Below are 13,216 nucleotides of genomic sequence, written 5' to 3'. Positions count from 1 at the left end.
TTTTTTTTGTAATTTTTTTTTTTTTTTTATTCTACTTAAATCCTGTCCCTGTCCCTTGTATAGTTGAAGGAACCCAACTTTCCTAAGGAATGGGAGATCAAGTTGCAAATACATGAGTCAAAATTAGCATGAACATTTGACATAAAAAGCATCCTAGCAAAGACACGCACTTGTAAATCATATTTTCCTCTGCTTCTGTGAAACACATCTGCTTGCAGTTGTAAATGGATTCAAGTTCCCAGGTAGTTAACTTTATTGTTCTCTTACATACTTTTCATGATTCCCTCAGGGGCAAATCTACTTTTTGTTTCTATTACTAACACATTTCTATAAAATTGGAAAGCCAAGACAATTTTTATTCACTAGAGAAAAAAAAAAAAGGATTAATTTATCTCCTTCTCTTTAAGTTTACAGATGTTAGCATCGCACATTTATGCAAAAAGCCCCTTCTCATCTTGACTATCTCTCTGACCGTTCAATGATGGCAGCAGGAATGTGGAAACATTTAAATAGCACAATAGTATCAAATCTTAATGAGATAAAGTGAGATAGAAGTTAATTCCTTATTTTTCTTCTTCCTTCCCCCAGTGCTTGAAATGAGGGCATGACCAAGAATGAGCTCTGTTACAAAAATGGTTCACTAGTAACATTGATACTTAAACAGCTTCCAGTTTGAACCCAGGGCTGTTGCACTGAAGAACCTGTTTTGTTAATGAGTCCAGCATGGCAGAGAGTGTTTATATAATCCACACTTAATTGGGCTGTTTAAAAAAAATGAGAGGCTTCAGTGTCTGGTCATCAGTTGACAGGCACAAGAGCAAGAATTTAGCAATTAGCGGAGTTACCCCATCCGGTACCCTGTGCATTAGCACAGCAGGGAATCCCCTCAGTGGAGATCTGATTCTGCTGTATATTTGGAAAGTGTTTATAAGTTATTAGCTTTTTAACAGTATTAAAAGAGTTGCATCCATCTTACATAATCAGACCCCAGGTTAATAGGAATTGGTTCTTGTTTGCCTCTGCTGAAGTCTGTCCTTTAAGTACCTTGTAGAAGCCTGTGCAGTGTTGCCAGGAAGACTTCCTTGACACGTTTCTCATTGTGGTTTACAGATATCCTGACAAGGGCTTTGATGATAATTACTGCCGCAATCCCGATGGCAAGCTGAGACCATGGTGCTACACTCTTGACCCTAACACCCCCTGGGAGTTCTGTGCAATTAAAACGTGTGGTGAGTTCAAGCAAAATTTATTACTTCCTTTTCCTTTCCAAAATCTGGACACAGATATTTCAAGCAGTATAGGACCACCGCTAGTTCGTTCATTGCTCTTCGCTGGCTTTTAAAATATAGCTTTCAAAGAGGGTCTCCTATAAACGTTTTCTGTTTAATCTGGACAGGAAAGAAGAGTTGTGCATTACTTACCACTGGAATATGTGAAAATCTTACATACTGGAAATTGCAATAAAATGTAGGAAAATCAAGAAACAAAAAAAGAGGGGCAACAAAATCATGGAGACCTCATGTACATTCTTACTTTGACCATGCTGGACATTTGCATTATCATTTGGGAGTAGCTGCATATACACACCATCCCTATTCAGAGTTTTCTGCCAACAACTCTTCACTGCTTTGCAGTTCTAGGCCTTGGGTCCTGCACACTATCCACCCTTGTGCTGAACACAGAATTATAATTTCCCCATGGTTTTTTTTCTGATATTCAGCACTCCATATCAAAGCACTCCTCAGGCAATTAATTTCTTTTCATCCATTAGCTACAAGATGGTGGCATTTGTTATCCTTACTTTACAGACAGAGAATTGAATCAAAATGACATTAAGGTATACAAATATTAGAAGCCCTCTTTGAGATGCTTTTGTTCAACATTTTCAGAGCATCCTGTAGCATGCTATATCTTCAAAGCCCAGATCATCTCAACTTTCGTGATAGCTCTGACAGCTCTGTTCACTGATAATTAGATGTTAAATAGATAATTAGAGTTGTGCAGGAAAAATAAGAAAGTTAACACTATTGGACCTCTCTTGAAAACTTTTCTAGACTTTCATGGTAATGCTGTTGCTAAGGCAGATGGTAGAATTCAGTTTTGTTGAGACATGCTTTAATCAGGAAACCAGAATTCACATCCCCGAAATTCCTTGTCTCATTCACAGCTTATGGATCCTATCTTATCTCACATAATTCTCATTGGCATATTTAGGGGCCATTATTTTGCCCCTAGTGAATGGATAACATTTGAAATAATGTGCAAGCATCACATTAATGGCAGTTTCTTAATACCTAAACTGTTTTTTTTTATTCCTTTTACTCAAAATTCTTTATTTATAACATCATGGGAACAAAGACAATTTCTTTAAACAAGGCATAGTTTTAACTGAACCCATACTGTGGAAACCTTTCAACTTCATGTGCCCCAACCCTGTGGCAGAGCCCCCAGGAAAACAAGCAGAAAAGGGAAAACAGTATTTTTGGATTTTCCATGAAGTGGAGGCAAAATGAAGCTTCTAAAACTTCTCAGTCAAACTCAGTGTCATATTAGCTCATGAGAAAGTCAGTTTTTCTTAGATCTGCAGTTTGAAACTACAATTTATATTGTTGTCCTGCTTGAACTTTGATCAAAATGAAGTGTTAAAAAATTGTCCTCGAAACCAGACCCTCTCCTTTTCATCTAGCTCTAAGTGTCACTTCAGTAGGCTCATTGTAAAACTAATTTGTCTCTCTTAGGAGGAGGATAGAAGAAGAGAATAGAATCAACTGAAAAGAACAATAAAGCTCACCTGAGAGTGGCTTAATGTGAGAATTCAAAAAGTGAAAAAAAAATCTCAAGCACAAAAGGAGTGATTTTTAATAACTGTTTAATTTTCAAGGTTCTCTATATTTTGTTGCTGATGATATATATATCAAGATAACCCATTACTGGGGTATCTAAAATCCAGGTAAAATAGCGACAGCGTGAGTCTGACAAAAATCTGTTTCCATAATGTAATCTGTATTTTCCCTATGATGTTAGCATATATATAAATACTGAGGCAGGCAGGAGGGGAAGAGGTAATGGCTACAGCATGAAGCTGTGTATGTGAGCAGTTGTTATCTAAAGGAGGAAACATGGTATTCTTCATCTTCACTTAGGATTCTTGCAAAAAAAAATTATGCTGTGTTTTCTGCTTCCACCACCAGTAATTCAGAATTTTCTCTCCTTGGTTGTTCTTAGCTTAGGCCAGTCTAATGTCTTGGAGATTCAGTCACTTCTAATCAATTCATCAATTTTTGAAATCCAAGGGTTGAGTAAGAATACTGTTAATGTACTTCCAGATGCAGAGTAATTGAGCTTATTCATAAGGCATTATAAATCCAGGATAAGGTAGTTACATTATCAAAATTATTCCACTGTAAAAAAAGGTGAGGATAATTTGCTACTTTGGGCAATGTCTGTAATCAGGTTTTCTAGAGACAGAGGGAACTTAACAGGACCACTACTTGTTTTAGGTCAGGCATCCATGAAGTCACACCCATATTGAAATTCTTACCTATGAACTACAGTACTAGTTCATGTCATTATGTTGAGACTTACTGATAATCTTTAATAATAGGGGAAGCTAAGTCTATCCCCTTTGTGAACACAGGCTTGCTTAGCTATACAACTGAATCATCTTTCAATTTTTTAGTTAATCCATTAATTTAGGAGCTGTTGCTCTGGATTTTTGGCTTGTGTTGGTCTGGGTTTTGTTTTGTTTTGTGGTTTTTTTAAAAACTAAACTGTGCTTCCTACACTTCTCCAGTTATTAGATAACGTATGAATCATGTGTAGCATACTAGATCTGTTCTTTTCCCCTGCTGGATATGTTTTTATTATGAAAGAAAAATATTCCTACGTTACAGCTGACTGTTTCACAAATGCAACTTTTATAAACCTTTATCCTTTGGCATTTCCTGAGCTGATGTGTCAGTGTTCTGAGGATTCACATCTGGCTTTGTTGGTCACGTAAACTTACAGTCCATGCAACTTTCAGTATCTCCAGTCTGACCAAAGATTTATAAAATAGTTGGGTGGGAGATCTCCTGTAAATTACTGGATTATTATCACCTCTGTCTACCAAATCACAGTTAAAGTCCTTAATAGAAGGTAAAGATCATAATGAAATTTAAAAACAAAACCCACAGTGAAATTATTTTAATGTTGTGATGAAAGTCTTTGGTCTTGTTTCTAGGCAAAAGTTCACTGAAGTAACTAGAAATTCTTTCTTTTATCTTCAGTTAGAAAATATATTAAAATCAGTGGAAATTTCCCATATGAAACTGTATTTTCACTGCAGAAAATTGTGTATTTTTGTCAATTAATAAGGCAATCTATTTGAGAAGTATACAAAAGTAGTAGTCTTGAAAGTGCTTAATCCAGCAGGTATTTTCAATGAATGTTTCGGACAGGCATATGGCACTGCCCTCTACGTAAGATGCAATGCTGCTCAGTGCTTTCTTTTATAACCCAGAGAGAGAATTTATTGCTGATACTATTGTTGTATCAACAGCTCGATGGCCAGAACATCAACACAAAATATCGAAGCCCTGTTTTCAGTTTTCTGTCTTTTTTGAGACACATAGAAAAACTCTTTTCCCACCTCCTAGCAGGGAGCCCAAAACACTTGGCTATTCTTAGTTTCGGTGGCTGCTCTGTGTTTCTGAAGCTGTGGCTGTTTGCAATCTCAGTACACTAAAAAGAGAACATCATGAGTTATAGGTCTTTATAGCTTTGTGGTTTGGATTCTCACACAGGTTTTTAATTCCTATGCTGAGGACTGTTTATTTAATTTACAAGAAATTCTAATTAGGAAAAATGCTTTGCAAATCCGAGTTCTTGGACTGTATACAAAAATGTAGGTGTCCTGTCTTTGGGGGAGTGACCACAAGGCAGCATGCTGCTTGTGGCTTTTGCTACATGTCATAAGGGCTAGTACGTTGTATAGCCAAAATGCTGACAACAGCTCATATACAAAATTTTCAGCAAAAAAGTCGGTGGAAGGAAGCATTTAGAAAATAAATATGGTTTTAAAACTGAAGAGAGAGAGGGCATTGTAATTTTACTTCCAAGCACAGAATGCAGCATAAAACATTGTGGCTTACAGCCAGGGCTGTGAGAAAGAGATGACAGGAACAATTAGGAATTAGAGATGGCTCAAGCTGCAAAAACTGGATTTGGATTAAGACTTCAGGGACCTCAGGACTGGTTTGAAGTTGCTCACATATGTGTCTGTGGTTTTGGCTCGAGACAATTTTTAGTTAGAAGAGAGGATAAAAGGACAACTAACAGCAATGAAGAAGTGTAGGATGAAATGAAGAAATGGAAGCAGTGACAGCAAACATGAAAAAAGAAAATGACTGTTATTAAGGCATGAATGAGGACATGAACTACAGGGAAGACAGGAGCAGGGAACTAATGCTGCTTTAAAATAATAAAAAAATGGATAACACCTCTTCTATGGATGCATTATAAGGCTATAAGAGAGATGCTGAGGTGCAGAAATGAAACTGCTTATGTCAGTCATTTAAGAGCTTCAGAGTTACATGGAATTATTAAGGACAGTGTACTGTTGATGCCTATCTGATTTCTAACCAACCCAGATGCCTTGACTATGGATTTAGCCTTTGCTGTCAGTATTCATAGACAATAGACAGGAGTGACTGAGGCTTGAAAAGCCTTGAGAGAATTCAATAAAGGTCTAAGTTTGATGGGAAAGAACAGCAAATGAAACAGCAAAATTGAGACTCTAGGTTGTAAAATGAACCATTGCAGCGTGCCTATAACTTTTGGGAAGGCAAAATACTCACCAGTATTAAATTACTCATTCTTTAGAAAGAAATTTCAACTGCCCATTTCAATGGGAAGTTCTGAATAAAAAGTTATTTGTTGAATGTATGTATGTAAACAAATAAAACTTACAATTTGTATAAGATAAAGATTTTTATAGAAAGGGAGCACTGAAAAGAGACTGATATTTAGTAGAGGATAAAGTGTTACCTTCTATTTCGCTTCACACAGAAATATAGAATAGGTCCAGCATTCACTGTTTATGCATCAGCTTAATCTACATTTCCTCAAAAAGTATCCATCTCAAATCCTTTTCATCATTTCTATGATAGTTTTTAAAGTGAGATTTAAGAATTCTAAACCTGAGGGGATCCATTTTTACTATTTTTTAAAAATGTATTTAAAATAAAAATTGTTTGGACTTAAAGTCTTCTTGTAGACATTGAAATTACCTGGAAAGATCTCTCTCTGCTCAAGGACAAATGAACTGTACATGTGAAGGTTTTAGGTGCAGGATTTAGGTGACAATGAGTTCTTCAGTATTGTGATTCTTGAGCTTGACTTTAATTGATTTCTTCACTTTCTCATTTGTTTTTACTGAAAAAAAGCAAAACACTAGAAGTCAGTGGGTGGGTCTTCCACATCTTTTTTGATTGTGAGATAGTACACTGAAGAAAATATGGAAAGGAAGGAACTGCCAGTAACCTAATGTCCAGAATTGTAGATGCCATTGCTTGAGGTAAGGATGTCTGCAGGAAATACAACTGAGCATGACCAGCTTCGTAACATCCCTCAGCTTACTTAGTGACATTTGTAGAATTGCATGGATCATGTTTAAAATCTACTTTTGAAAATATTTTTTTTGCTAATCGGGGCACATTTTCTTTCTGCTGACTGACACTGTAGAAAAGACATTACATGCATATAAGCAAAAGCAGGTATTTTCCTCATGATGTGATTTAGGATCCTGCTTATTTTCCAGCAATGTCTTTTCCCAAAAAAGACATAGATTGTATTGCAATGAAAAAACATGAATTCTCCAGTAATATCTCTATCTTCTTTTAAGTCAGTAGAAGCTTCACCATTGACCTAAAATTTGTGCAGGATTTTCTTCTGGGTCACTGGGATTAAAGACAGAAATAGTACTCTAACTGGTTACTTCAGCTGTCGAATGACTCAAGGCCCCTGCTGATCCCTCATGCTGGTGTTACTGTGAGAACCAGAACTGAGAAGACTATCTGTGGCTTTACACATGAAACTCTGGACAATGTTTCATTTTTTTTACTTAAGCTTCTATGAATGCATGAGCTGGCCCTTATTAATAAAGCTATGTATTTTGAAGTATCAAAAATAGGGAGGGTTTTATGGAAAAGGATACCTTTGCATAGTTGCACTTTGGTTGAGGACTTCAGAGTAAACATGTGGAGGTGGAAATACTACTAATGGGAAATCCCCTCATGTAGCTGACTGAATTACATAGTTAATCTTAGTCATCCAGAATTAGAAAAAAAAAAACAAAAAAACCCACAAAGTTCAAAAGTAGCAAAATGCTGCTGACAATTACCAAATTCTTCTGTTCATAATGAGCTTTTATACAGGAGTAAGAAGTGACATTTAATCAATAAATCATAAATAGTAGTCTTTCATAAGATGATACATTGTGTGTTCTTCCTTTAACAGTACTTTTAATCTTGGTTCAGAACTATAAAAGTTGAACTGAAGCAAAAAAATCCTGGGAACTTATATTATGAAATATTAGTAAGTAATGTAAAATGAGGATTGCTTATTGATTTTAAATTAATCTAGCTTAATTCATAATGTCTTTCTCATTGGAACAAGCCCTTGGTTTGCAAATCTTGATTTATATTTTAGAGGAATTGCTGGGATAAGGATGGGAATTCAGCTTTATGGATTTTTATCTTGATCTCGATTTTGCCTTGTAAGAGAACTGATGATTGTGGTCTCAAGGCTCTTTCACCAGTGCTCTGCACATCTGATGTTCATGCTCAGAATTATTAAACTTCAGATAGTTGGCTATGTGGATGATGAGTAATTAGCCTCAAGGACAAGACCAATAGTGAATGGAGATGACTATATAAGTTGTAGGCTTGTAACCTGGGCACTACCTTATAGTCTGCAGAGCCCCTCTGTAATGCCTGGTGAGGCAGGCACTGCTCCTCAAGCTCTTGCATGTTCCTGTGCACATCCAGCCCAACTTTCATTAACAGGAACAGGGAGACTGTTCCCATCATGACTGTTTGAGGAAACCACCAGCTGAATGAAGGATTTCTCGAGCCTTTATTGGTAAGTTTTGAGTTTTCTGTGAGACTCAATAACCAGAAAGGGAATTGCTTCAGTAATACATTTCACAAATATTTTGGAGTCTCATTTTTCATGTTTTAAAATGAGACACTTGTAGGAAATGCAGGTGATACAGCAAGAAGAGTTTGGGGAGGGGTTTGTGGACCTTTTGGAATGAAGGAACTGTTGTATTTATTAAAATGAGAATATTCTAGCAATCCTTTTCATTACTGGAATTCTTATTGAGAGCTGCCACAAAGTAGCAGCAGATAATCACGTTGTAGATTTTGAAATAATTTCTCTCTTAGTCATTATAATGTAAGTCTTTCCTGAGGTGGCTTGGCTGTGCAAGTATTCATGACAATGTGAAAATTAAGTTTGTCTGGTGCCTTTACGTAGGAAATTTTGACATGGACAAACTGTAAAATCTGATCTACAGATAGAGGTCACTGTCCAGACATGCAGTGTAAGGTTTGACAATAATCTGTGCATCTGTCAGTGTACAAGCAGGAATGCTCTACAAAGTGACTATGGCCTTACTTAAATCAACTGGTTCATTACTTACTTCATTTCACACACGTGATTTAAAAAACCCAGACCCACACAATGATATCTAAACACCAATCCAATTATTTTTTCACTAGTATGACTGAGTACACAGCAGATGTTCTATATAGTTCATTACAGTTGAAATAGTAACTTCTGGTGCATACAACACTTCTGGTATTTGCAACAACTTTTATTAGGTTGATTTTTTTTTGTGCCTTATTAGTAGTATTATTTAAGAAGACTTTTTGCTAGAGTTATGTAGTTATAGTTTATTAATTTACTTACAAAATAATATGAAAACAGGATTTATGCTGAAATTTCTCATATTAGGAAACTCTTCCCTCCCCAAGTTATTCACTACATCTCTTACATTTGCATGTATTTTTTGAAAAGACTAATATATATTTGAATGTGGCATAGCAATGTCCACTCCAATCAGTTTAGGAGCTATTTTAGAATATAATTCCAATATGTTTTATATATTATTTATGATGGAAAACTGAAATATGCATCTATTTATTTCTATTAGTTGTATGAATTCATCTCTTTGTAGTTCAATTATTTAAAAAGTAATCTATAAAAACTAAAAATATAGTTACTAGCTGCAAGTCTATTTGACGAATCCACTAGAAAGAGCACATTTGTCAGCCTGCAGAAACCTACTTGTGATACTTGCAGTGTCACATCCTTTTGACTTTGGAATGAGCTTGGAACTCACAATCGCATTGAAACAGGACAACATTTGGAGAAAAAGTGCCTTGGGAAGGAGGACAGGAAATGAATTTGACCATGAAATACTGGTTTGAAAACATCAACCAGATGAAGAGAAAAAGGGATGCATGGATAAATGTATCATTCAACTGCACAACTTGATGGTATCATTTGACAGGGAAGTGATCTTTAACATCAAAGATCAGTCAGCAAATCAGCCAAAACCATCTGTTATGACATTTGGTTTCCTTAAGATCCATATTCTCTCTAAGTTCATAGAACTGGCTCAAGTTACCAGGAGTGAAGTATATTATGAGTAACACACAAATATTTTCTATTCACTGGACCATTTGAAGAAAACTAGTTAAAAAACTTTATTAACATACTTATTGTGAGCAACTAATACTTTTAAAGTAATTTATAAAATTAGTCTTGTGAACAATATAAATTACCAACAAATGGGCAGTTACTTACAGAAATATTGTATTGAGAACCTTTGGGGACATTGTAGAAGTGTTGCTCTCACTGCAGGGTATTTTGTTTTGTACTGCTTCGTATATATCTGATGCAATATCTGTGCCATTAATTTGCAATTATGAAAATTGCATAAGAAATAAAAAGAGACTTTCAAGTTATGTGAATGAGTCATTTGAAAACCACTGTTTTTCTGAATTTAGTTCAAGACAGCCCACACCAGGGTGAGTACAGAGTATATCAACATCTGTAAAAGATCTTGAGTCTCTTGAATTTGTTAGTCTTTAAAGCATTTGTCTCTCTGTAGAGCATACTGATCTTTGATTTTGAAAGCTGGACTTTTTCCCCTCTTTAAACCATATGAGGCACAAAACCCCCGACACTTCAAGGAGAAGTTAGTACTTTTCTCTATGATAGGATTTATTTTTGCTTTAATTTTTTATCTGCACCTTTTTTTCTTGTGATTTGATATTCTGTGAATTCATTAGAGAAAATCAATTGTATTTTATTATTATAAACATGTGTTAACATGTGTAACAGTGCACACGTGGGCGGTCACTCAGTTTTGTAAAGCTAAGCGAATGAGAAGATATTTGCTGAACAGGAAAAAGTAATCAGGAATATCTTCTGACCTTCCATGACAGAACATAGCCCAGGTGTCTCACAGAACAAAAGCTAGTAAATGTTGCAGATTCTCTGCATGCAAGTGGATAAAGTAGCATAAGGTCTAGCACTTTGATTTTGTGGATGTTGTAAATGTGAAGAGGAGAAAATTATTCTGTAATCACCTCAGCAATTTCACCAAAGAACTCCAATTATCATGATTTGAACTGCAAAGTAGCGTTCAAACCTGACATCCTCAGCCAGCCTTAAGAGAGTGAAATAGCATTTATTCTCTGGGTCTGCAGATGAAAGCATTATGAACAGCACAGAGGCAGCAGCTGAGACTTCAACATGCATCCAGGGCCAAGGTGAGGGTTACCGTGGCACAGTCAGCACCATATGGAGTGGAATTCAGTGCCAGAGATGGGACTCTCAGTTTCCTCACCAGCACAACATCACTCCTGAGAACTTCAAATGCAAGTGAGTAGAGATGTGTGGGTACTATCACTGCAGTGGGAAAGGAGTTTAGTTTTAAAATGTTTAAAAAGTCATACCACTGAAGTAAGCCATAGGGTCCCTGTCCCTGTTCTGCATCCTGATGCATTCACTCGACTTGCTGATGCTGAAAACCATTTGAACATGGGAAAATCAGTTCTTCAGATCTCAAAATAGTAGTTCTAGACAAACTTGTGTGAAACCCTAGGGGTTTTTATGAACTTTTTCTTCAAGCATGATTTTAAGTGCCTGGATGTTTTCCAGACTGAGACCTGAATCCCAATAGTGCTGGTATATTATCATCATTTTTCTTTCATGGAATAAATACTTGTTCACACTTTGATTGCTGACTTTAACTCAATATATCCTAAATATTACCTAAATGTAAACTTCTTCTCAGTACTTAACATTTGTAATATTTGACAACATTTCTTTTATTTTCCATATTTTAAGTCCTTTTTCTGTCTCATTACTAACTGTACTTGCATCAATAGGACTGCTTTCACTTGAGGGGTCACTGATCATCAAACATTTCTGTGCAGTTCAAAAACTCCCAGGATGTGAATGATCTATTAATTTTAAACAGTTACCTTAGTAATGTTGTTTCAGTCCTTTTTTAACTGAGTATAGAAGAAACCTTGCTGACCAGCATGGAGCCACAGCTCAGTTTGTACTAAATGTCTTTACTGATGGGTAGATATCAGTAAGGATTACAGTATTAGGGCCATTCTTTCCATAGTCTGTTATCAGTAAGTGTTGCAGATGGAAAAATACAGTGAAATATGGAGATGCACAGAACATGGCAAAAACTGTCAGGAGATGGGAAAATAAAACTTACATTTAAGAGGTTTGACTATTTCATGCAAGCTGTGAAAGACATTTAAAGATGTTCCCTTGTGACTAACTTTTATTTTAAAGGTAACAGCTGTATAGAATTTCAACATACTTTTTTTTACTTTCCAAGATTCAGTTTCTTAAACGAGTCACTGATAGTCTACAGGACTCTTCTTTCTCTAAACTCAGTAGAACCATTCAAAATACAGGGAATTTTAAGCACTTTGGTAATGTTTGTATTTAAAAGCACTTGTAATGGATTGCAGGTGTATCCAATGTCAGTTGCATGCAAATTTTGATGGAGAATCCTGAATAAAAATAAGCTATATTGAAGATATTGTTAATCTTCAAGTGAAATCTTGTATCCAGTCAAAACATATGTCTGCTGAAAATAAATTCCCATGAACATATTCTTATTACAATTACTATATTTTTCTGGACACTGTGTTCTTACTGACTCCTCATCTCCTTGCACTTGACACTGATCAGTAACATAGAGACCTGAAGGAGTTTATATAATTGTTAACTCATAATAAAAAACAATGGAATGCATCAGTGGGTTTAAGTTATCCCTGCTGTGAGCTAACATATTTATTTTTATAGGGATTTGAGGGAGAACTACTGCCGAAATCCAGATGGATCTGAGTCACCCTGGTGTTTTACCACTGACCCAAACATCCGTATTGGTTATTGCTCCCAGATTCCTAAGTGCGATGTATCAAATGAACAAGGTAACAGAGGAAAGGGTGATAACGTGATTTTAAGTGAATGCTGTACTGTTCCAAACAGCAGATAGACAGGCTTGAAAGCTGGAGAAGTTGATCTGTATTACACCTGTGTGGTTCTGCTTTGGCTTTCTTTGCATACTTGGGATTCATCGTGGTGTAAATGAGATTCATTTCTCAGTTCAGTTTTCGATTCCAGCAGGGAAAGCTGCAAGCAAAGATTTGCTATTGGATCTGACTTTTAGACAAGGTGAATCTGTTTATCTGCTCCACTGTCTTTACCTTTCTTAGTTTGAAAGGCCTTTTTCCAGAGCTGCGATGATTTCCTTGGTTCACAATCCTTCTGTAATTGCACATGAGGCCACAAAAAGTTGTGGATTTTTTTGTGTGTTTGTTTGTGGTTTTTTTGGTTGTTGTTTTTTTTTTTTCCCGCATGTCCCTCCTTGTCTAAAAGGAATTGATTCTCTTAGATACCTTCGCTTGTGAGGTCCACTCTTGAGTCTTCATGCAAATGTTTTTCCCATGAGATCTTGATATTACTCTAAGGAGTATTATTGTATCCTGAGAACTGAAGTCAATCATAACTGAGGCTAAGACTTCAGACCTATTACCCTACAGCAGGCTGCTTTAACATCTCCATCTTTAAGTTTTAGACAATTTTTCTTGTAAATTTGAAAAAGTTGCAGTTGCAAGAGTTATATCAGAGA

General features: G+C 36.0%; 1 protein-coding gene across 1 annotated transcript in view; it reads left to right on the top strand.

Moving 5' to 3' along the window:
• HGF (hepatocyte growth factor) overlaps nucleotides 1-13,216 on the top strand; it is a 61,570-nt gene that overhangs the window by 27,943 nt on the left and 20,411 nt on the right. The window contains exons 7-9 of the mRNA XM_017835196.1: nucleotides 1,111-1,229; nucleotides 10,761-10,935; nucleotides 12,388-12,515. Of these exons, the coding sequence (XP_017690685.1) occupies nucleotides 1,111-1,229; nucleotides 10,761-10,935; nucleotides 12,388-12,515 (422 nt within the window). The remainder of the gene's footprint in view (nucleotides 1-1,110; nucleotides 1,230-10,760; nucleotides 10,936-12,387; nucleotides 12,516-13,216) is intronic.

Source organism: Lepidothrix coronata, unplaced genomic scaffold (assembly GCF_001604755.1).
Source record: "Lepidothrix coronata isolate B3197 unplaced genomic scaffold, Lepidothrix_coronata-1.0 Scaffold251, whole genome shotgun sequence".
Lineage (NCBI taxonomy): Eukaryota > Metazoa > Chordata > Aves > Passeriformes > Pipridae > Lepidothrix > Lepidothrix coronata.
This window is presented reverse-complemented; position numbering and strand designations above follow the sequence as displayed.